The sequence below is a fragment of the Cydia amplana genome, chromosome 7, assembly GCF_948474715.1.
Source record: "Cydia amplana chromosome 7, ilCydAmpl1.1, whole genome shotgun sequence".
NCBI lineage: Eukaryota > Metazoa > Arthropoda > Insecta > Lepidoptera > Tortricidae > Cydia > Cydia amplana.
The window spans coordinates 17,073,716-17,100,503 of NC_086075.1; the positions used below are offsets into that span (position 1 = coordinate 17,073,716).

General features: G+C 36.7%; 1 protein-coding gene and 1 long non-coding RNA gene across 3 annotated transcripts in view; both read left to right on the forward strand.

Annotated features, from left to right (window-relative positions):
• The window catches only part of LOC134649605 (putative carbonic anhydrase 3), a 50,604-nt gene that overhangs the window by 9,365 nt on the left and 14,451 nt on the right, over window positions 1-26,788 (forward strand). For both annotated transcript variants that reach the window (XM_063504432.1, XM_063504431.1), the window contains exon 2: window positions 26,417-26,464. In XM_063504432.1, coding sequence (XP_063360502.1) covers window positions 26,417-26,464 — 48 coding nt within the window. The remainder of the gene's footprint in view (window positions 1-26,416; window positions 26,465-26,788) is intronic.
• Window positions 18,136-19,222, forward strand: LOC134649888 (uncharacterized). The gene is made up of 2 exons (XR_010096997.1): window positions 18,136-18,231; window positions 18,992-19,222. It is a non-coding gene; the product is annotated as an uncharacterized LOC134649888 (long non-coding RNA).

A 26,788-nucleotide genomic window follows, 5' to 3' on the forward strand; every position in this document is an offset into this window, starting at 1 on the left:
CCGGCAAAATTCTTTGGTTTTTCTAGCGATCCCAGAGCGGGATTTTCCTTTTTTAACACGCTTTTATTAGGTCGACCTGTATGTAACTAACTTGTAATGGAATCTTGCAAGTTAAATTTGATCCACTTCCCGGTTTCCGATTGAGCTGAAATTTTGCATACACGTGTAAGTCGGGTGACAATGCAATATTATGGTACCATCGAGCTGATCTGATGATGGAGACAGGAGGTGGCCATTATTAGGTCGACCTGTATGTAACTAACTTGTAATGGAATCTTGCAAGTTAAATTTAATCCACTTCCCGGTTTCCGATTGAGCTGAAATTTTGCATACACATGTAAGTCGGGTGACAATGCAATATTATGGTACCATCGAGCTGATCTGATGATGGAGACAGGAGGTGGCCATAGGAACTCTGTGATGAAACAACGCAACCTAATTGTGTTAGGGGTTTTTAGAATTGTCTCGATGAGTATTAGTTGTCTGTCGTAAGAAAAGTACAGTCAGCGTTAAAAGCGTGTACCAAAAATGAAATTTTTGCCAAAAACTCTTTTGCCTAAACCATCTAAGAATTTGAGGCAATCGTCGGTTTTGTACTATATCGTGGACATTATACTTTCCCGTCCACGGTAGGTTATGGATTACGCGGTCTACGGTTACCTAAGTAGGTATAAAAACTATATACCAAAAATGACGATCCGTGCGTACATTCTATACTGATAGAGTATGTACGGAAAGAGGAGAGTCATGGAATGTATTGGGTTGGGTCCCATACATTCCACGACTCTATGATCCAAATCAATTCGAGAAAACTTTGAAATGTGGCGTAGCTACCACGTCGTTGCTTTTTTATTAAACTGTTAAAATTTGAAAATGGAACTACAAATCTTTTCATGATACAAGTAAAGAGAGCAATTGTATCGATAATGTGAGACAATTTGCGACCTCCACCTGAATAACCTAGGAAATGATTACAGTTATTTCCTCGACGAATGCAATCAAATTGTTATGACGACACATAATGAGCTGACCAAGAAAAATCCAGAAGAAAAATGATGAACCTACTTTTTACCTACCTAACTGAAATTTATATGTAGGTACCTTTATAAGTATAATACCGGTTCATGTTGGTATCATTTATTCCATAGTCCATAACTACTTTTTGAAGTGAAAACTTTAGCGGCGCTGGGCACTTTTTGAGGTGGGGAAAAAATGATAAACTCGAGACAGCGTAAGGTGATCACGTGACCGTAAGGGGCGTAAGGCGATCACGTGACCGTAAGCCCCGTAAGGTGGCCACTCATAATTTAAATGGCATTTAAATCAATAAAGAAAAACTCAATGTTATTTGACATTTATGTTGCGGACTCCTTTTCTAGACTCTTTTCCTATGTTCAAATAATTTGACGTTGTCATGGCAGTATGTAAATGAACATGTCAATGAAAAAGTGTGATCTTATTTGAGAATGATAATAATATATAATAAATAAATAGAATAAAATAAAAAACTCGTTTATTCCGATGAAATAAACCCATACATTTTTTTTCTTCTGCCAAACTGCAGGACAGTTTGTTGGCAGAGGGAACTCCCTTAAAACATAGATGGGTAAACTTAGCTAATTGACTAATTAATTGTTAACAGTACATCTTATTGCTTATCGTGGTATAACTTTAATTTAATTTTGTCTAATAGAAACATTTTCATGCATTTTAAACCTCCGCTAAACGTATGTATTGTGTTACCGGGCGTCGGTAACATAGTGAGGTGAGTTTTCACTTCTATCGGCACTCCCGGAGTGCAACTGTTGTTGCTTGTTTTTTTACCATCGATATAATTCTATTTTGCATAGGTACATTTTATGACAACATCTATTAGGGCGAGGTATGAACAGACCGATTTGTGTTATCGATTCTATTTTTTATCAAACAAACTTTACGCAAACTTATTTAATAACATCAATCAGTAATTATGTTACTAGTTCTTTCTAATTAGCGGTGTTATTATATTATCGCAGAAAGTAGGTAGCCTCAATAGAAAATCAAATTAAAATCCCACAAATGTACTTCAGAATTATTCGCCTTAACGCACAATAGATACCTACTGTTTAACTAGAGGGAACGTTATTTATTCAAAGGAAAATTACTAACAGCATTTTAAATGACAGTTCTTACTTGTGTATTTATGCAGAGCTCCACAAACTTGGATTAAATATGTATAGGAAGAATACGGGTTAAGTTGGAAAAAAGGGTCAGCTTTACACCTGACGGTAAGAAGAGACAGAAAGCAGAAAACTCTTTGACTTAACATTACGTACAATACTACCTACTACTCCACAGCTAACTTCATGTTGGCAAATCAGCCACGGGTGCTTTTCGGTAAAAATAAACGTGAATTAATGGCATCCCAATTAGGCCTAGTTAGTACCTACCGCTCAAGTTAGTAGGTAAGCATAATACGACTACATATAACACAATTGAATGTTTGGACTGTTAATTAAGCACAACCAAAGCTACGCCCCATAACTCGTGAGACCTCTTGTTTTACATTGACAATTAATAGAAATGCTCTTACAAGGTTATTCTTACGAACATCGAGACGCCCACCAACATAGATGTCCTTCGACGGCCAACCTTTGATTGTCACTTCTTTCAAACAATATGAAATCGCGAGATTCGCCACAGTCCGGCGGCCAAGGCGACATTAGAGGAAGGTTAGCACGACCAAGTCAATCTTAAGCAATTGGTTAATTCTTACAAAATTATTGTTCGCCAAAATTTCGCACAAACATAACAATATGTTCATTGTTTACAGTTAAATGCGGTTTCCTAACGCTATCTTAAGTTAACAATTATATAAGTCTGGCAATGGACTAGGTCATTTTATGTAATGCGAGTCTTTGTTAATTCTATCTAGTTCAGCACCTAATTAAAACTTTGTTTTTGTAAGGAGTTCAGGTACAAAGAAAACTTGTCTGTAAATGCTATCTCGTCTAAGGGCCCGATTCGGATTTTGAAATAAACATCTATTACATATCTTTTAGACATCACCAAGATACGATAACGATATGTTTAAGATCTAACCTGTCAAATTTGACATTTCCGCGATTCTGGAGATACTCTTGAACGATTTCCACAAGACATGACTTAGAAATCCAATTCTCATCTAATAGATATCTAACTCTATCTAACGTAAAAGTGACATTGGTTGCCCGAATTGCGCTGCAAAAGAGAACTAGTTGATATCTAAACTATAACGTATCTAGAATGGATCTAGTACGTGTCGTCTCTTGTGAATATCTCGAAGTTCGAATACGGCAGTACGTCTACGTTTTTGTCTTTATCAAAAAGGACTCAAAGTATTTTAGTTATTATTGTATTTCTAATTCGTGTTTGCCTGTGTCTGTGTATTTAAATTAAAGAGAATCAAAGTACCTAATTTGATTCTTATTAGTCTTTATAATTAATTTAAAACTTGGCGCTGCACGCGTTGATGCACTGACCATAAAAGAATTTATGGCAGTTGGACTAGAACCAAATGCACCAGTTACCTTCCTGTCTTTATCACCGAATTTTAAATAAACAAACGTAATTACCGTGGTTACTGTGAATATCCGGAGGTCGGCTCTGAATAGAACGGAAACGAACTTTTCAAAAAAATACCTATAACTTTTGAATTAGGACCATTATTCGACTTTCTTTTTGATAGTGTGTGACATCGCAAATGTTTGAACATGGTGGTGAAAATCACGAAATTTGACATATAGCGAACTAGTACGAGTACACTCAAGCTTTCTAAGATTTGATGCATTATGATCAGCAAAACTAGACCATTTTTTGTTGGTGCGATGGCCATAAAAACTTTTGTCAAGTCGCAAGATTTTGCAATAGGTATCGCCAGCTGTAATAAAGGTTTGACCTTTACAAAGTAATGCAATTAATTAGTAATAGCCTTAACTGGAGCAATTATATTTTTCCTTCTTTTTTTTGCTACTTCTTGACAAATTATGACCGACGTCGTTTATTTTGTTGCATGTCATTACAATCTCTCGCCAATAAAGTGAAAGCCGAGCAATAAATATGCAAATGTAAGTTAATTGCTACTTGAGATGTTATTAATTGGCGAACATAAAATAGACATAATGTAGGTAGCAATGTCGATAATAAATCAAGAAACTACTTTAATATAAGATTAGGATTTACGTAATCGCAAAGAATGAACTGGATTATTACCTATATCTAATATACAACGGGACTCTTGAGTAGCCTACAGCTTTTAACTACAGTTATAGTAGTAGTAGGTTAGTTAGTATTGGTGTAAAAAACATACACTTGTAAAAAATGTGTGCATTTTAAAGGTATTTGCAACACAAAATTCAAATGTTTTTTTAAGAGCTAGCCAACAGGAGTGGTCATTTCTCCATACAAACGTACTCGACTGTTTCCTCCGTGGGTTTTGAAGCTAGAGCAATGATTTTTTCAACACAGATTAATATTGTCAATATCTGTGTCGGACCGTTTTGCTTTTTTTGATATTTTTGTTTTTTAATGCGCTAGAGCCCTTCAAAAATGGCCAAAATGGCCTAATTGACTATGCCGCAATGAGAGGCGTGCTATTCAAAACTGATATCAATTAGCCAAAAAAGCAAAACGGTCCGACACAGATAATTTCATAATCATTTAGATTTCCAAATTTGGTTACGATTGGTTAAGTTTTGAAGGAGGAAACAGTCGAGTACGAAACCTCGATTTTTGAGATTTTTACGCAGGGTTTTTCGCCTTGTCCTTATCGCACTAGTTTTAGGAGCCGCTTCCGTTAGCGATACGGGTATATTTACTAAAAATATTTAAATCTTAGCTCCTGTTTCGTCTTAACTAAAATTAATTCTCGGGTTGGGTTAAGTATACCACGTTTTTGTCTAACTAAATATGTTCAAGAATACACTGTTAAAATGTATAGATATTGCAATATCATAGTGTATCCACTACACCCAGGCAAGTGCACAAGAAAACTTTGCCAAATGGGATTTGCACTAATGTGGCCTTTTAATGCTCCGGACGCACTTATACTCTAAAAATACTTACAACTGAACTCGTAATGTAGGTTGCATTATATTAAATTTTACGGAATGTGCATCTTGCAGATTTATTGCCCAATAAATAACAGTGTTATTTTGTAACTGCATCTTAATTTAAAGTAGCTAAAATGTATTATAATACCCGTTTTGCGCGAGTTGGGTGGACATTTGGACATTTGAATAGGCGGTGCGACCCAGTTTCGGGTACAGACGAAATACAAGCACTAATTCTGAAACAAGCATTAATTTAAATTATAACCATTTAATTAAAGGTTTTGATAGAGTCACTTGATTTTATTAATCTTCTATATCTCTCTTCTTCCTCGCGTTGTCCCGGCATTTTGCCACGGCTCATGGGAGCCTGGGGTCCGCTTGGCAACTAATCCCAGTAATTGGCGTGGGCACTAGTTTTACGAAAGCGACTGCCATCTGACCTTCCAACCCAGAGGGTAAACTAGGCCCGTATTAATCTTCTATATACCTAGACTATATAGAGTCTGTAGGTAGGTACCTATTTATTTGTAACATATAATACATACCTTTTGTGCATTAATTAACTACATAAATACATCGATACAAAAAGCGCCTAAATGTTTGTTTTACTACTGTTTTCGGAAAAACTTCGTGGAGTTACACGTGACGTGAACATGCGTACCTAAACATAAGAAAAAGGAAGACACCTATGCTTTAAATATAGGTAATATGTACGTCGATACATCCATACGTAGGTACAGGTACAGATTGGTTCAACAATACGTTCACAAAGAATTGTTAGGATTTTTTTTATTACTTACACGTCTTTTTAAAACTTCAATAATTTAACTAAAACAAAACACAATAAATCTTTAAAATTACGCAAACGATCCATAATGCTGCAGTAAAAAATTGCTAACCTATTTTTGACCCACCATGTATATGTAGGTACCTATATGTATTGTGTAGGTAGGTAGTTGTTGAAGAGTAAGAATATTGGCAGTTGAGTTTAAGACAGGTGGCAATAATGGTCCATTGCTTTCAATTTATAGCTATAGTAGCTGTACACAAGATGACAACATTGATTTATCACTCGTATGTTATGATTATGGCAGATGCCATAAAGTATACTTATAAGCATGTGTACCGTTATATACGACGTAGGACGTAGATACTTAACTAGGTATACATAGCATGTACTTGTACAACACATACAATATAAGATTAGATTCTAAAGTAGGTTAAAAAGCTGAATAGCTGAAAATTAAATACAATCTTTTCTTTCCTAAAAACAGAAAAAGGCTTAGGATATAAACTATTAACCGAATGTACGCCAGTCGTATAAAACTATTAGAGATAGGCACATATTTGCTCACACAAACTTGCTAAGTGTCATGTGTGATCGTGAGCGATTGACAAAATACCTAATCCAGTTAAATTTTTTTTTATCGATTAGGATCTGCATGATATGCAAGCCTTTTGACAGATAATTTTTCGAAGAACGTTCCTTTTCATATACATATGTATATAGGTACTTGACGACAAGTAGTCAAAACGCATATTTTATCTGCTTTCTTTCGTCACGGATAATTCGTTTTTTTAGCATTAGAAAAAAGGTAAACAATCTTGACGTGTCTTTTTATTGAAAAACACCTTTGAAAAATAAGTCACGGCAAATTATGTAACAATTATGAATCATATACGATTATTTACACTATTTTGCTTTCATTAAGTAATAGTTAATACTGATTACAGAAATGCGTTTTTCAATTAAAAGACCCGTCAAGATCGCGTAGTTTTTAGGGTTCCGTAGCCAAATGGCAAAAAACGGAACCCTTATAGATTCGTCATGTCTGTCTGTCTGTCTGTCTGTCCGTCTGTCTGTCCGTCTGTCTGTCCGTCCGTATGTCACAGCCACTTTTCTCCGAAACTATAAGAACTATACTGTTGAAACTTGGTAAGTAGATGTATTCTGTGAACCGCATTTTTTTTTTCACCAAACCCATACGTGTGGGGTATCTATGGATAGGTCTTCAAAAATGATATTGAGGTTCCTAATATCATTTTTTTCTAAACTGAATAGTTTGCGCGAGAGACACTTCCAAAGTGGTAAAATGTGTGTCCCCCCCCCCCCCTAACTTCTAAAATAAGAGAATGATAAAACTAAAAAAAAATATATGATGTACATTACCATGTAAACTTCCACCGAAAATTGGTTTGAACGAGATCTAGCAAGTAGTTTTTTTTTAATACGTCATAAATCGCCTAAATACGGAACCCTTCATGGGCGAGTCCGACTCGCACTTGGCCGCTTTTTTTTTCTAATGGTAAAAAAACGAACTATAGGATGGACTACAAAGACCGTTGCGTTGTCTTGTTTGGTATGCAAAGCATTCCTTTCAATCACTAAACTTATTCTAATTTGAGCAGGTGCCTTGTTTAACTTGATCCCAAAGTTAAAAAAATACTAAGTTCGTCCAAGTTAGACTCTTGCCAGCGAGTCGTGTCACAATAAAATGCGGTAATTTCAGTACAAGAAGCAATAAAATTACTATGAAATTAAACGACATCTTATTCGATAGGAATAAAAGTTGCCATATTTATAAAAAAAATAAAAAATATTGCTTGTGAATGTCACATTGTCATAAAAAAATACGTTTATGGTGACACTTTCACACATTGTCACTAAAATGTCCGTGGATTACCTTGATCCGACACTACCTACCTAATCAAGAAGTGTAGAACTGGGTGTCTCTGTCTAGCCCAGGTGCCATTCGTTTGCTCTACGACAACGAAACGTCTGTCTCTCTATCGCACTAATATGTAAGAATAAAGCGTTTTGTTATCGTAGCGCAAACAATTGGCATCTTGGCTAGGCCCCCTGATGAGTTAAGGATTTAATGAAGGATCAAAACAGAACGCATTCTGGGTAACAACATTATGTATTGTATTTTTATCGAATTCCATTATATCTGCTCGCTGAGGCGATGCGCACGGCCATCGTTGTGAATAGACCTGCGCCGCGGTCACCGGCCTACTTCGACACTGTTGTAAATAGTGCGCCGTGAGAATAATGCCCACTGTCAGTGCCAGGGCCGCGTTTTATAAAAGGTTGCATTACACACAATAGCCTGGTGCAACCAAGAGGAATGGAAAAAATACAATCCATGAAAGTCAGCGACAATTCTTAGGTACTTTGTATATATGGAAGGTTTATTGTTTCTTAGCGCGTAATAGTACAAGGTGTAATTTTTTTTCTATGGGGCAGGTCATCCAAGTCAGCCAACCCAACAAAGGCCAAAAATTCTTCGCGACAAAATGATTTCTTCTCCTTTCAGGAGAAAGGATTTGATTAGGAAATCAGAATACGATACAGAATATGCCCTTAAACGGATCACCACTATTTTTGTTACACATTGTACAAAACTTGTTAGAAATTTATAAAGATTTTGAAGTGAAAACTTCTTTAGCGGCGCTGTGCACTTTTTGAGGTGGAGAAAAAATATTAAACTCGAGACAGCGTAAGGCGTAAGGCGTCCCCCTCTCTTTCTACCGCGCGGCGAAAATGTATGCCCGAGCCTGCTGTTTCGTTTTTATTCACCAAAGAACTTTAGTCATAACACTCATAACGTATCATAATCAGGTCAATTATTTAAAATTCTGATTCTGATTCTGATTCTGATATTTAAAACTGGACTTTTATAAAGCAATAAAGCTCAATGTTCTAATCTTATACGGGCGAAAATACGAGGATCTCACAGTTACTTACATTCTAACTTTATATCACTCCAATATAATTCAATAAAGCTACATCTTGATGAAATCGCTAATAAGAGTGAACTCTAGTACTGGTGATTAATACTCAATATATCATGACCAAATATATTTAGATACGAGGTCTGCAAGGCAACTTTACAATTTCTATTCGAATTTTAAACAATTAACGCTACAAATTTAAGCTCACTGACGAGCAATTTCGGAACTAAAGTTTTTCAATAGAAAGGAGGATGGGTCAATTATACATAATGCTGCAGACATTTTGGACTAGTCATTGAGTTTTCACTTCTGTCGGCACTCCCGGAGTGCAACCCGTTGTTTTTTTAGTTTAGATCTATGTTCGTGATTTTTTACTGTCGAGCGAAAGTCAAAAACTCAGGATTCGTATCGATAGAGTCCCTCGAGAAAGGCTTCAAGATTAATATTTAATGCTAATAAAAATTTTGTCAGCCGAATTGTGATCTAAAAACACCGCTCTCTGGACCTGAACTGCACCTTAACCACTGACCTTAACACATAGACATCATACCAGGCGTGGCTCACTCCGCGATTTCGTCGCGTTGCTACAGGTAGCTAAAAGTACATCCGTTCCACACCAATTTTGGTGACTAGCCATAAGCCACGCGTGGCGCTGTCGCCACCTAGAGGCCATATCTGTGCTGATCGTAACAGACGCGTTTTGTTAGAGAGTGAGTCTTCTGTACCTCATCATACTCGAAGTTTTTTGGGTTTTTAGAAGTAGTCCAGGGCTAAAAACTCGCTAAACGGTCTTGCCATCAACCCACACGTGGCGAATATTGTATGAGTAACTTTTGGTTATTTACTTAACACCTACCTACGTAGTTTTTGTTACGGAGTTAGTGACCTCCGGTTTTTATCAGGTGAAGGTGCCGTAGAGACATCGGTAAACCACAGTTTATGGTTTCGCCAGGATTATCTAGTTATCTATTCTACATGTACACATATGTAAAACAGTTCGCAATTTTTTTAATTTTTTTTAAAGTAGGTACATTGTTTCAATTACATACGTCGTACTTTGTTGTTTATTTACATTTTATGAAGTATTTTCAATTATTTTGTGTTGTTCGTTGCGGTATAAGTAGGACCTTAAGATTTGAAACACATTCTTCAAATGTTGTAAAGACCAGTAGGTATGATTTGATTTTTTGAAATTCAAACCTGGAGTTACCAGTACAATTTGACACTGGGTTAACGGTTTAATCGCTTAAACCTGGAGTTAGTGGGATGGTGCAAGTGGGCCTTAGGCATTATCAGGATCTGCCTTACTTTGTTTATCGATTGCATTGAAGTCTTGCAACTATCGCTAATGGACTAATTGGTTTGAAGATAATTAATGATTCTGCATAGGTACAAACGGATCGCGGCTGGATAATTCTCATAAATTATTGTTTTGTTATAAGCCGAGTCCTTAAAGCAAAAATTAAGAAAGCAAAGGTACTACTGTTAAACTTAAAATTAATGCCATTATGCCAAAAAAGCAATTTTATACCAAAAATACCTTACATCATTTTGGAAAGAGCTGATACTCTTCAAACAGCTGGATTTTTCTTAAACATACAAACACAGCTAACAACCACCGCGAAGAAACTCGCTTTCACCTAAAACAAACCGCATCGAAATAGGTCCATCCGTTTGAGAGCTACTGATGTCAACTTTAGCCAGTCTTCTCCGAAACCACGGGGACAACGCCGTCCTCGAAACGTCGGAGGTAAATCTTAAAACTTGGATACGCGATTAAGTCCCGTTGTACAATTTAATAATTTTATTTGTATAATCATACATTGTCATCATACATAAACAAATTGTAATTGCCCATGAGCATTACTTAGTATGTAGGTCCTTAGAAAATACATATCTGCGTCATGCATCAAATACGTCACACCCTCAATCTCTTAACACTTTTAAATCTAAATTTCGAGCATACTTGTTGAACGTACAAAATACATAATTGTCTCCTTCCTGTCGCCTGCTTGCTTACCTACCCAGTAACTCCAGTATGCAAGCCAACAACGGTCCGCAACGTTAAGCATGATAAAATGCTGAACTACTGTTTAATTTAAGTTTATTCTTGGTTGTAGTTTCCCTCTTTTATTGTATGTATTTTGTAATCTGTGTCTGAATTGTGTGTTGCCACTCGTTTAGTCTTAGTTTAGATGTAGATTAGTTTTAAGTCAGGTACCCACTGAAAATCAGCGTCATGGCTTGCCGTGGCATTATGCTGAGTGGGGATCCTGTTTAGCATCTAAGTTGTTTGTGTTACTTGTATTGTGTGTTACTTGTACCTGATGCTAAATAAATGTATTTCTTCTTCTTCTTCTTCAATATAATTTGTCTACGAATATACGAATAGGTACTATAAATAATATAAACAACGTCAACATTTGGTACCTACATGTACATATCCTTAAATGTTTCCATTTAGGATTATCCAACGACGTTTGTTTAATGTTGGTCATTCCAACTTATTGATAGGCTTATAAAAAATACATGTACGTGGCATTATATATTAAGTACCTACGTCTATATTATATAATGCCATGTTGAATATAATTAATGTCTAAATAACAAACACAAAATTTCACGAGAATCGGTTTAGAAATGCGACCGACCCGACCGACCTATAGAGGAGAACTTCCCGACATACTCGTACGAAAGCATTTTTCCTCAAGCTGAAACGGAGACCTTTGCTAAAGCTGATTTATAAATTTAATTTAAAGGTATGTCTTACTATATTTTTGCCAATCTGTCGAAGCTGCATCCAGAGTTCTATTTTACATATAAACTCTTAGTAGACACTTATTATATTCGTAATTACTTTTACGTGCTATTGCCTACAGGAAACGTAAGATGGCATCATAAACAAATTGCCCATATGAGCGCAGGATGTTGTTTCATTCATCAGATGTTCTCACATAGATCACCTAGTAAATAACCATTAAAGCTGCATATCCGTTCTAGCCACTGGCGAACGAGTTGAGTTCTTGGTAAGACCACCTTAGCCCGACCTCGAGATTTTAGAATAGTCTCTAGTAGAAAACTGTGAGAATGAGAAAAAAAATTTTATTCAAACTATATCGTGTTACATATCAAATGAAAGAGCTTATTGTGAGAAGCTCAAATATATATATATTTTATGATATAGGAGGCAAACAAGCAGACGGATCACCTGATGGTAAGCGATTACCGCCGCCCATGAACACCTGCAACACCAGAAGGGTTGCAAGTGCGTTGCCGGCATTTAAGATGGGAGTACGCTCTTTTCTTGAAGGTTTTTATAATTTTATGATTAACAATTTAGAAGTAATTAAAGAAAATAGACAAAAAATTGGATCGCGAGCATAGGTAAAATCTGCGGGCGCAGCATGGTTCCATTTTTATCGCTTGTCACTATGCCCGTCACTTTCGCACTTATATACTTGTTAGAACGTGACTGGCATGGTGACAAGCGATAAATATATATGCGACCGTAACGTGCTACGACCGCTGGTTGTACTAAACGAATGTTGCACAAACGCTCTGCAAACATTTGGAAGGACTCAACTCAATTTTCTAAGACTAAGGTAATGATTTCACGGAAAACTAGGCTAACGACATTGATCATGATGTTTTTAATATACTGAGTTAGGTCACGCACAGTGGTATTAGAGTTTAATTATACCTTGAATTATTTATTTTCTGCAAGAAATTACTTTTAATAGATGGTATGACTTAAGTATTTATTACCTACCCCTACATACTCCCCCGCATTCCAATATTAAAGCAAAGTATTACTCTTTTGTCTACGATTATTCGAAGAACCACATGAATTTAGGTCAAAAGAACAAGTCAATTCAGTAAATAAGTTAATTTCGAAAGACAGAAAGGGGAAGGCCCCCGCTCCGAGTCATTCCTCGTGCAAAAGCTGTCCGTGGTGATCCAGCGTGGCAATGCTGCGAGCATCATGCGGCAACTTTGCACCAGGAACGACATGACGCGTATTGTCTTTTTAACAGGGATGTAACCGACTAGTCGGGAAAGCCGACTATCCGGCTACATTTGTAGTCGGCGATTAGTCGGCGACTAGTCGACAAAAAAGGCCGATTAATCAAAGCATGAGATAAATAAAATAAAATGCTAATATTAATCAAATGTTACATGCCCATTTTACTCAAATTCGTATTTAGGGTACAAAATGAGCTTGTTTTCATATTAAATTCATGTATATAGGTAATTATGTGGGTGTATCGTCGCAGTATCATCTTTCAGTTGATAGTGAAAGCGCGACGATGCAAGGAGCAAAAAAAATGATTTTCTAATGCATCCGAACTTGTATAAAGCTACTACAGTTGCCATACGAATATAATCTTTATCGGGAAGTAACGATTATGAACTTGGCCGACTAGCCGACTAGTCAGCTGACTAATCGGCCATCCGAGCGCCGATTAGTCGGCTAGTCGGCCAAAACCATAGTCGGTACATCACTACTTTTTAAATTTATAATTTTTATTATTATTTTTGATCTAAATTAATTAGTTTGCTCAATTAAATACATTCAGGTTTTGTAAATATTTCGAAATAAATTAAATTTCGATTTGATTGATTAAAGATTGCACTATCAAATGTCAATTGAATATATAAATACATTAAGTATTCGACCCCGTAGTTTAACCCCGCTCTAAGTTATTGACTTATTAATGAATTACCTATCGATAACTAAACTAACTTTTATCATATTCTGCCCCACACATAACAGCCTTTGAAAAACTCGTTTGAATTTGGACTTTGTTTCTAAAGAGTACGGTTAACAATTGAATGAGTTTTCGAATGGCCGTTCCAACCTTCATTCATGGGGCATTATTGCAAACCATATTATCTATAATCGAACAAATTAGTTCTTAAATGTCAGCGGGAACGTGGCACGTGTTTAATGAGTTATTTAATAACGATGGTAATTACCCCGCTGCCTACGACTTGCAAACCATGTACCATGTTCTAATGCTAGTACCAAGGTCTCTCTGATAAGGCTATAAATTACACTTTTCTTGTCCTTGGTACATAGGTGTTATATGTATTGATACTATAAATTGTATATGCAAGATTGTAACTTTAAATTTTAATGCAAGGGGATTTAAAACGGTCGTCAGCTAAGAGAGATATCGATAAAGCTTGCTTAGCCAAAAAATAATATAACTTGTGTAGCACAGTTTCACTAATAAACAGATAGAAGGAAAACTAATTGTCAGGTAACAATAAAGGCAAACAGTTATTTATTTTACAATGGAGCAAAGTTATTGTTTAACCGCTCGTGCTAATATTGATACCCGAGCTAGGGAAAGATTAAACAGATTTTGCCACCGAGTGAAATACACAACTATTCACGCGAGGAAAATACTAACTGTAAAACATCAACCAAAATGAAACCAAATAAAATGTTATCCTGCATTTTTATCAATGTATATTTTAATCCCATGACCTCCGGATTGAAAGTCTGGCATTATTTTTTAATTTTGTCAGTGATTTTTATATTCGAGTAATTTCTATAGAAGGCTCAAACATTTTACAAGAAATTTTAGAATGAGAAGAGTTTAAAGATTCTTATTCTAATACCTTTAAACGAGCAATTCTTGTATATTTATTTATTTATACATATATTCATATGTATATACATTTCGGGGATCTCGGGAACGGCTCTAACGATTTCGATGAAATTTGCTATATGGGGGTTTTTGGGGGTGAAAAATCGATCTAGCTAGGTTATAACTCTGGGAAAACGCGAATTTATGAGTTTTTATATGTTTTCCGAGCAAAGCTCGGTCTCCCAGATATTATTTGTAAAATAAAGTTGCACAATTTTCAGGAAAAGGTTAGATTTGTTTATGAGCTAGTTTATCTATAATTAACAGTAATGATGTTTTGTTGTGGTTGAATGTCATATCATCGTGTCGTCATTAAGTAGATAAGCTTTTGGGACATACCCTGACGTTTATATACTCCGAGTTTATATATGTACCTAGTAAAGTTACTATTTAGGTATCCGTGGCAATACTTAGGTCAGGACCTGTTGAATAATCAAGTAGATATGTAAATACAATCGCGTCAGTAATTTTTTTTTTTAATTAATATTTATCCCTTTTTTGGCAATGTACCTATCTTAAATACGAGATATGTAGACTTTATCTTACCACTTTTTTGGACATTTTTTTATTAGCGAGGCTTGAACTCCCGATTTTATTATTTGTCAAGAAAAGGGTCAAAGGACCAAAAGCATTTATTTATGACAACTTTTTTAATTATGAGCAACCATCATTATATCACAAGACTTTATGTTAACAGGTAGTCAATTCACTGAACAATGTTTCGGATTCGGTGGCAATTGTTTCACGAATATACAATGGAGGCCTAAAGTCTCTGAGTGGCTCGAGGTGTGGAGACCACAGAGTAAAAAGACAAGCAGAGATAAAATCGCTCAGACGAAACTGGAATTTCATCACACGACGATATCCTGGTGTTTACGAGTCATATTCACGTACATGGGTAGGCCAATTCGAACGTACACTGACATCAGACTGATATTTGAATCGTGTTATTTAGTTATCGTGCTTCTCGCCCGCGCCAAGTGCGCACAAGTACGAACGAAATGCACGATCGATAGCTGAATGACATCAGTTAGATAGATATCATTCTGTTCGAATTGGCATATAAGTGTGCGTGCGTAAGTCACAGTTTTGTCTTAAGCGATTATAGGTACTTCTGTCTATCTTCAAACTCTGAGGTAGAGACAATTGCCAAAGATTTGTCTAAAGCGATTTCTACCCCTGTCTATTTTTAAACTATGTGGTTGAGCCAATCTCCAAAGTATTTTCTTATGCGATCCCTCCTTTGTCTACTTTTCTCTATGGCGAAGATAATCGCCAAAGTTTTGTCTTAAGCGATCCTACCTCTGTCTATCTTTAATCTCTGTGGTGGAGACAATCGCCGTGGCTCCCAGCTTTGGTCATCCTTGTAAAATTTGTCACAGTACGGTCGCGAAAACAACTGACTAAATATATTCTATTGTTTACTTAACGCCGTTAATTTTAATCTATTATGTTAGTGTCAAAAATAGTATCGAATTTAATTGAAGCTAATTTAGCTCTTAGCAGAATTAAGTTTTTCAGTTTATTGTCTAAGAATAGGTATTTATTCATTACGAGTACTACGAATAGGTAATAAGGTAGGTACGTATTTTACATGTACTCATGTAAAATACGTACGTAAGTATTTTTTAAAGTATTTATTCGTAATTTTTATCACGTATCTACCTACTAAACAACAAAACAAAAACCTCTTTGAATTAAAACATCACTAGAATTTTTGACAATACTACTATTGTCAAAAATTCTAGTGATGTTTTAATTCAAGTAGTAGTAGTAAACACTTTATTGCACAAAACAAGTACATAACACAGAGATAATCCAGTAAATGTGTACAAAGGCGAACTTATCCCGTTAAGGGATCTCTTCCAGCTAACCTTTTGTTAAAAATATATTCTAGTTGTCTATTCTCCACCAGCGACAAGTCAAAGATGACATTTACTGTCACTGATCTGTATCCGGTCTCTTTCAAACATGGCTTCCGCCCACTAGCTGCCTAATTTGTGTCGTCCCTATTTTATTTTATTTTACCTATACAATTTTATTTATACAAGTTTATAATCAATTTTTCATTGTCGATTATTAAAATAAAACAACGTGATATTCAGAAGACATCAGTTTTATTTAATCACAAGATCTTCAACACGTGCCAACCACTGCGCCAGAGTCTGTTTAACAGGTTATTATACCCAGATTATTGAAGATTCTTTGTGAAGTGAGATCAAGACTGAAAATCTGACATAAACATTTCAACGATGTCTTCAGAAAACATGTCGAGATTGGCATCAAATTTGGGCGGACACATAACCTCAATAGAGAGATTGACTGGCATCGATACCTACATTCCGTGGAAGTTTGCGGTGAAAATGGTTTTAACATTGGAAGGTCTGTGGAAGTGCGTAGAAGGCACGGACACCGATGCGGATCGCGACGCCAAGGCGCTGGCGCGCATAAGTTTGTCGCTCCAACCGGCCCTCTACCAACACGTGCGTAACTGCACCACATCGAAGGAAGCATGGGACAAACTTGCGGAGTGCTACGAAAATAAAGGATTATACCGAAGGGTTCTCCTACTGCGTAAGCTGCATCGGGTCGAGTACGGCCAATTCGCATCAATGTCGGACTACATCAACAACGTCATGGTCTTAGTACAACAATTAGAAGACATAGACAAAAAGGTGGATGATGAAGAGGTCGCCGAGATCCTGTTGTCTGGTCTGCCTCAAGAATATGACGTATTGGTATCCAGCCTCGAGACTGCGTGTCTAACTAGTACCTTAAGTTCGGATGTGGTCCGCATGAGACTTTTACAAGAGGAGCACCGTAGGAACACCGAGACAGCGTCGTCTGCTTACACCGCGACAAGCAAGAAGAAGAAAAATGTGACCTGCACCTACTGTAAAAGGCAGGGGCACGTGGTGAAACGCTGCTTCAAAAAGAAAAGGGAACAGAATAGCAGCGAGACAGATGGACATACAATGTTTGCCGCTGCATTCTCCGCCGTCACAACTACAGCATCAGACTTCATAATTGACAGCGGAGCCTCTCAGCACATGGTGAATGATGGAAGCCTTGCTATGGATATTAAAGAAAACGTCTGCAATATCTCCATAGCCAACGGCCAACACATCCGCAGTGAGTCTATCGGTAAGGTTCCTCTCTCTGAATCAGTTACCTTGCAAAATGTTTTAATCATTCCCAGTCTCTCTAACAATTTAATGTCTGTGAGTCAAATGACTCAAAAAGGTTATGTGGTTGTTTTTTCCAAAGATGTATGCAATATTTATAGAAACTGTAAAACTACAGGCAACCCAGTTTTCTCAGCTACAAAAGTTAATGGGCTTTATAAATATCAAATCGAACAAGGCAGGTCCTTACCCCAGGCAAACTCCAAGCTCCTGCATCCTAGGCAGGAGACAGTGAGTGCCTTCAAGGCTGATTCTTTGCCATTGAGCTTGTGGCATTTTAGGCTCGGACATCTCAATACAGCAAGTATATGCATGCTAGGTGATGGGGATCAGTGTTCTGGTGTTGTTTTACAGGAAAAAGATAATTGCCTGCGCAGTTGCGTCTCTTGCCTGGCGGGCAAGATGCATGAGGCATCTTATCCCGTGGCAAGCTCAAGACGCGCTGCTACTCCACTAGAATTGATCCATTCCGATGTTGCTGAGCCAATGCAAGTCAGCACATGGGGCGGAGCCCGCTTCTTGTTAACATTCACCGACGACTGTACGAGGAAGACTTTTGGCTACCTCATGAAGTCGAAAAATGAGGTGAGTTCACACTTTATTAACTTTAAGAATATGGTTGAGAAGCAAACAGGGTTGCAAATAAAAGTTCTTCGCACTGATAATGGAACTGAATATTGCAACAATGAACTTACAAGTTTCCTAAAGAAGGAAGGTATAGTACACCAAACTTCTGTGCCTTATAGCCCAAGCCAAAATGGTGTATCTGAACGCGTAAATAGGACTCTTTTTGAAAAAGCACGAGCTATGTTGCAGGAATCCGGTCTATCCAATCGCTACTGGGGAGAAAGTGTAATGACGGCAATATACCTGAAAAACAGAAGCCCTACCAGTGCATTGGCGAACAAGGTTCCTGAATGTGAATGGACTGGATCTCCTATAGATCTTAGTCATCTTCGCGTATTTGGCTGCGTTGCATATTCTCTTGTTCCTAAACAGAAACGGCGTAAGCTTGATGCTAAGGCCAAGCCCTACGTTTTTGTAGGCTATGGAGAAACTTGTAAGGGGTATAGACTAAGTGATCCATCTGATCCTAGAGTAGTCATTTATTCAAGGAATGTTTCCTTTATTGAAAATGAGTTCTATGGAAAGAACAAACAAAATAGTGAGTTAGGGCAAGCCAATAAAGAGCATTTTATTTTTTATGATAATACAGTTTTAAATTCAAATGATCATAATATTCATAATGATGAAATTTCAAATAAATTGATCAACTGTGATATTAGCGATAAGTCTGATAATGTCTCTGAAAATGTTTCTAATGCTAGCTCTTCTGATGTTTCAGATCAGGAGATAACACCACCAGCGTGGTCACCACTGACTGATCAGTACTGTACTGGCGAAGACAGTGCTTCCGACAATGGTGAGGGACACACTTCTCTGCCTGAGCCGGAAGTTGGGTGTCAAGGAGGAGGGTCGACTGCATCATCAGATGATGACGCGTCATGCCCTCAACGCCCTGTACGTAGTACCAGAGGCAAATTACCACAGAAAATGGATGACTACGACTTATCAGGTATGCTAGCAGAGGCTAATTCGCCGGACGATCCTGTTTCCTACGAAGAGGCTATGTCCTCACCTGACAAAGAAGAATGGTAGCAGATGTGCTAACAAAACCCTTGAGTACTGTAAAGCATAAAAGTTGTATATCTGAATTGAGTATTAAAAATGTATAACAAGTGATCTTACAGGGCTATCTATCCATCTTATTTCTTGTTATTGTATGTAAATGATAGGAGACATGCATGGTGAATTCATAATATAGAAATGTTTAAATTGTGATATTAATATGTATGTGTACTCTTGTCGAAGGTAGAGAATAAGGAGGAGTGTTAAAAATATATTCTAGTTGTCTATTCTCCACCAGCGACAAGTCAAAGATGACATTTACTGTCACTGATCTGTATCCGGTCTCTTTCAAACAAGGCTTCCGCCCACTAGCTGCCTAATTTGTGTCGTCCCTATTTTATTTTATTTTACCTATACAATTTTATTTATACAAGTTTTTAAATCAATTTTTCATTGTCGATTATTAAAATAAAACAACGTGATATTCAGAAGACATCAGTTTTATTTAATCACAAGATCTTCAACACGTGCCAACCACTGCGCCAGAGTCTGTTTAACACCTTTAAGTAACTGAGAGATACATTATTAAATGGTAGTCAAACTAAGATAAATTGTACATGACGGTGAGACTTAAAAGAAGTAGCTAACCCTAGAAACATAACTAAATACGATGCGATGCATTAGGTGCAATACAATAGATACAATACAATAGATATACTTTTTCAATATGCCATTTTATATATCATTACATATACTTACCGCACAATAGAGCAGACTAGCAGAGGTACCTACAATAAAGTTGAATGCTCAATTGCTCACATTTGGCGTAATAAAAAGTAAAAACGTGTGAAGTATTTTATTCATACTTAGCAAGTACCAACGAATTAAGTACTACTAGGTTAATTGTTATTCCAATGACAAGTAATTTTCTAAAGTAGTTTTGTAAAGTAACCACTAAGAATATATTAAGACTTACACCCCAACAAATATTAATAATTTCAAAAGATATTCTTATACAGTATATTTGATATTTGACGACTGGTCTGGCCTAGAGGGTATAGTGACCCTGCCTGTAAAGCCGCGGTCCTGGGTTCGAATCCCAGTAAGGGCACACACAAATGTGATGAGCACAGATATTTGTTCCCGAGTCTTGGGTGTTTTCTATGTATTTATGTATATGTATATTATATATTATATCGTTGTCTGAGTACCCACAACACCAGCCTTCTTGAGCTTACTGTGAGACTTAGTCAATCTGTGTAAGAATGTCATATAATATATATTTATTTATATTTAGGCACCTACAAATTAAGTATTCTCGTCGATTACTCAAAAACTCAAAAATGTTATCAGATCAAATATAAATCCGCTCTATTTTATATATATTCTTGAACATATACGCAATACAGAAGAAACGACATTAGACTTGCTTAGCGTCTAAGAGTACCCTCATCAAAATTATCACGTGATTTTGTGGCAGGGGGGGAGGGGGTTGCGTTAAAATCACCAAATATCACCAAGGGGAGGGGGTCAAAAATACGCCAAATATGATCACATGATTTCTGGACGACCGCTAATATATATATGAGTCACCATTAGTTTTAATAGTGTTGACTGTTAACCTAGTGTCCTGATGCACGATATAGATGGACGCTAAAATAAATACCTTGACAGGTAAAATTATTGGACGGCTATTTATGGAACAGAAAATAAATATTTTTAATTTATTTGATATTTCTTTATTAATATTACACACACGTTTACCATTGTACAATAAATATCAACAATTATTTCCTAATTCCATTTTCCAACTAAATTATCGCAGAACGTTTAGTTGGCATACCGATGTTCACTAAATTCTTATTTCTCATACATACTTAGTTTCATTTGGACGAAATATCAATTCGCACTGCAAGGGGATAAGCCAAGATGACAATCGTACACCGACACACTCCAAACGAATAGAAAAAAAATATATTGAGAAGACATGCTACGAATATTTAAGTTTCGATTAGCGTGTTATATCAACGATTGTCCTTGGTTAGGCCCCATGCCCCTGAGCGTGGCGCTCTATAAGCGATGAGAACAACCATGTAGGTATTTACACAAATTATTTGCATTATCATCATCATCATCTTAGCCTTTATCCCATATCCTAGGGTTCGGGGTCGGCTCTCCGTATCATTTTGCGCCATTCTTCTCTATTTTGCGTCATGTCAGGGCTTGCGCCTATCGTCCTCAAATCTTTTGGCTCCTCTAGACGATGGGCCAGGGCCGGCCACTCCAAGGGACGCAGCCATGCGGTAGAATGAGATAGCAATATCACTTGCTCCCTCTAACGCATAAATGTGTCCCTTGGAGTGGCCGGCGCTGGCCCATCGTGTAGAGGAGCCATATACTGGGTCGTAGGGGGGCAGCCTCTGCCCCTTCTACTTTCGGGACCGTCATTTAGGGCTCTCTTAGTCATGTGGTGTCGTCTCTTCGCATTACGTGGCCGAACCAGTGCAGTCGGCTCTCGCACATTTTTTCGGCAATACGTGTATTATATTAAGCGGAAATTAGACTGCCTGGTTCGTAGGTTCCCAGTGTTACCCGTGGCCTCACGGGCCCAACCCAGCCTGGGAATATAATTGCTGATTATTTCATTATTGAAGATGTACCTACTCCTTCAGAATTCGAAAAATGTAGGTATACAGTTTTTAACTTTTTATTCAAGAGAGAAGTTCAAAATATGCGACTATGACTTGTATAGTTAGATTTTTCTTTTGAAAGTATCCAAGTTAACGATAACAATGAAAAGGAAAGATAAGATAAAATGTATTTCATTGAAAAATATCCAAAAATGAAAACAATCATAATACGCTTAAAAAGGACAAATTCTTGTTTACATAAAAACTGTAAGTAAATGTACAAACTGATTTGTAATTTGTACGATATACGAAGCACATAAAATTATGATTGCAATTACTGTAATTTAAAATATAAAAATGCTAGAAAATAAATTGCGTATTCACGAATGATCCCTACTAATATTATAAATGCGAAAGTAGCTGTCTGTCTATCCGTTACTTTTTCACACACAAAACGCTGATTTCACAATCATCATCGTCATTCCACAAACGAAGTCGAGGGCAGAAGTTAGTACTTTTATATATGACATTGCAAGGCATGGCATCACATCACTACTTCACTACACCTTGTAAAACAAAGTCCCCTGCCGCGTCTGTCTGTTTGTGTATGTATGTTAACTCAAAAACTACTGAACCGATTTTCATGCGGTTTTCATCTATCAATAGAGAAAGGTTTAGGTGTACAATTTGTTAAGCTTTTGTGTAAACCGTGCGAAGCCGGGCGGGTCGCTAGTTACATAGATAATGTTAAACTAAACGGTTCCACAATAAATGAAATTGCAGATGAAACTAGACTTGATTGTATCCCACTAAGCCGTGCTCCAATTGTCCGCTCTTCTGCAGTTCAACATTGCATAATAGGCACGCCGAGGCATTGGCAATGACGAAAGGTCAACTATTATTAAGTGCATAAATTTATTTTTATCAATGAAATTGACACGCGCCAGTACCCCGGCTGTTTTGTACTACGATTAGTTTTAATTACTTTTTTTAACAACTGTCTTTGTCTTCGGGTATAACGGATAGGGGCGTTAGCCTTGTGAATACACATACTTTGTACATACTACCTAATTATAGTGTCCTATTAATGTTATAATAGTAAATGTGTGTTTTTTATGTTTATGTTTGTTACGAATTCACGTATTAAATGGTATACGGATTTTGATGAAACTTGGCATACAATAATGAAACAAAAAAAATTTTTTTTTCTTTATCTATATGTAATTTAGGCATACACTGCACTTATAAATGTCAAAATCTACCACAACCTGGAGAAGATATCAGTGCTAAAACTGGGCAAAAAATATACTTAGGTACACTATATTAACAAATTATAAAAATAAAAATTATACATTTTATCCCGGAAATAAAAAAGTTGTATGAGAATGCCCTTGGCGAGTAGGTATTTACTCGCTTATCGGTACCTACTCGCGGATAAATTTAACTAGGTAACTGGTCAACTCACTCCAAGGGCACAATCTTTGCCGACTATGTCTCTTTGATACGGATTACGGATGAACGCGTTGTGATAGGCCTTACATTCGGTGGCATCCCGTTGGTTACAAAAACTCGTAAAAATATGTAAAAAAAAAACTGTCCGGCCGCCTTGAGTGCAAAGGCATTGCTCTCTCCAAGGCAAACGCCTCCATCCAAAAAGATGTTAAATCTCTAAAAGGATGGCCGGCGTCGTTCCGGCAATGAAAACAATATTTCTCGAGCAATGTGTAGGCTTACTTCCCTTACATTGTCCCTGAACTTGAAATTTATTGTGCGTGCTTACGCACTTTACGTATATGAATCTACAGAATCTGTTTCCTGTTATAGTGTTTTATTACGTTTGGCAAAGGTAATTCGTCATAATTTGTTAGAAATTAACTCGGGTTATGTCATATGTCAGTAATACATGAGTTCGATCAAAGATCCTCCATGGGTCAATTACAAAAATGATACTTTGAATATTTTCCTCGACCTAACAGGTTGTAGTTAGACTAGTTAATAGTAAATGAACTAGTTTTCTCAATTTAACGTAGGGTACAAAAATGGTCCTTTTTCCATATAACGTGACATGTAGGTAATAAAAGTTTGGACAGCAGTAGCACATTAAGCGGTAACATACATATTTACATACAACAAAATAACTTATCTAAGTAACCCGTACATGCTACCAAAAACCTTACTCCTCGCAATCAAATGCTTTGATAGAAATTAAATTGTAAGTGACTAAATACCTAAACAGTTAACCAAGTCATTTTGCGTACCATTAGCTACCATACAGCTGACCGTTTCAATAGTATCTTCTAGTAACTGACGGTGCAGTCCGATTTCACAATCGGACGGCACGGTCAGTTCACAACCGCGTCACTACTTTTTGCGGGAAAAGTGAAAACGCCGCAATTCATTTTCTTGTGGTCACTTTAATGAAACGAACAATTGCAAAATAGGTACAACTTTACTGGTCACAGTTAAAATGAACAAATGATAATTATATTCAATAATTCGTGACATTTATAAGTTAGTTTACCGGAGCAATATTCGATTTTCTTTACTAACCAGCTCGTTATATGACAACCTTAGGTAGACGCGATCACTAATAACGAACTGTCAAAAAATAATGTAGAATTTTACTGCTCTTCGGTTAAATGGCGTAAAAGCATCTAAAGTGTGAGCATATTTCACTTGGTTTGAAATAAGGCATTTAATTTCTAAGGCACTTTGGCACTTTCCAAAGAAGAATAAATATGAAAGCGGTAAAAGATCGCATATTATTGTCACTGAGACACAGTGCAAAGTGGTTCAGACTTCAAATTTCTTGACTACCAAAAATATGACTGAACATAATGCAAGTGCATACAAATTTTTATGGAGATGAATTGTTCAATTTTCTTGACGCAAAGAGTGCCTAATTGCTAACGGTTGACAGGATTTTTTTTTCTTCAAGCACTTTGTGAACTAATTCGATGAGACGCTTTATTGTTTTCTGCGTGCAAAGGTTTTGTAATTCTAATTTTTGAAAAGTCTGAAGTCAAAAACAAGCTTTGTTTACATGGGAGAATGGCGCCTCTGGGTTGGATAATAAGTAAGTATAGGTACCCACAGATTAATATGTCGAACATAAACATAAGTATTGGTGTCAAAGTTGGGTGCACTAATCTTGGGATAAACTCAATTCTTTGTTTGTTGAATTAAAACCAAATGGAAGCTTTATTACTTTGTTTTTGTCAAAATTAAGGAAAAAGAACTGTTGAAAAACACAAAGATATGACTTCGTTTTCTCTACTAAGTTATAAGAAAATTGCCCACCTTATTTTGTTCACAATTTATAATCATTATTGATTGTGATTTATGTGTACCTAAGTGTGTAGTAATTATTTTATATTGACATAAGATCACTAAAATACATGATATAAGTATGTAAACAGAATAAAAATATAAAATCTGTGCCTCAGTATGATTTGAAGCCAAACCTAACCTCGAACGGAGATTAGCAACCTACGAGAAATTAAGACCGCGGATTACGAAAATAGATTAACATTCTAAGTACTCATACCAGCATTGTCCGAACCTCGTGTCGTACGTAACTAAGTACAATAGCGTCGTTGGATAGTAATAACAATTTTCCGGCACGCAATCAGGGCTAGTATTCCTAAATTTTGACGAATTCATGCCTCACGAAAACCAGAGTACGTATGTTCAAATTGAATGAGCGAGCGAAGCGCCTCCGTTTCGGCTTGTGACAATAAAATTAATCTTTAAAAATGACGAGATCGGATGGCGTATCGCCAACCTCGAAAAATCTAAATTATTTATCTGCCTCTTTATCACTCGAATATGTAAGAGCGAATGAGTGGCAGATAACGATTTTTTATTTTCCGTCTGGTTCGATACTTAAACGGTTTTTATTTCGATTTAGTTTTCAATGACGGAGCCATACGGGTTTACGAGTACTGTAGCTAACAGAGCCAAATGTAGTAACTTATACTGGTTGATATGAGGCCATTGTTCGATTTAAAATAGCTTAGTAATAGCAGAGTACAGCACAAAAGCGTGTATAGTGAACACGGTACCTACACGACATGCATTTCAGCCGATTCCGATGATAAAAACGTTTGCGTGAGAAAGTTTAATAAATTGCAATGATGGTAACTATCGACTGGTATTTTATTGATTTGGTTTTGATAGGAAGCTTTACGGATATGAAATTTTAATGTCCAGCTCAATATTGTTTTTCATATCACCCACTGAATTGTCTATAAAGAACCGATATTGACTACAAAAATTGTAAACTAATCTAATATGTATAATAAATACGCAAATAAAATGTATAGAGTCCGTCTGAGCTTAGTTTGCGCCGAATTGAACAGAACAAATAAGAGTGTCATTATAAACGTCATATTTTCACAGAAATTTGACAATACCACACTTTGTCTTTGCTAATTCCGTGCAGAGTTATCTTGGTTAAACTCTAGTTTCCTTCTTGGTGCTAGTACAATTATTTTCTTTTTCTTTTTCAGCACCAGACCTCACAAGAGGAGAAGACTTCGGATACGATGGCAACATCGGTAAGTTGATTAGGTTTACGGATCTATTAATAAAATTGCAACAACTACCGCTAAAATCGAAATTTAGTTATCTGCCTCTGTGAGAGTGTAGAGAGACAGATAATGAAAACTCGATTTTCGCGGTAGCAGGCGCAGGCCCTCAGTTTTAGGGCTAGTTGCAGCAAACCGTCTTGTCATCGTTAAAAAATTCGCTTTAACGTATGGGATATCCCAAAAAATTCTGCGGACTTATGCTCCATTCACACGGCGCGAGAACTTGCATGTAATATTCGATATTACAGCTGGTACAACAAATTCAGTCTATCGACCAAATACCGCAATGTA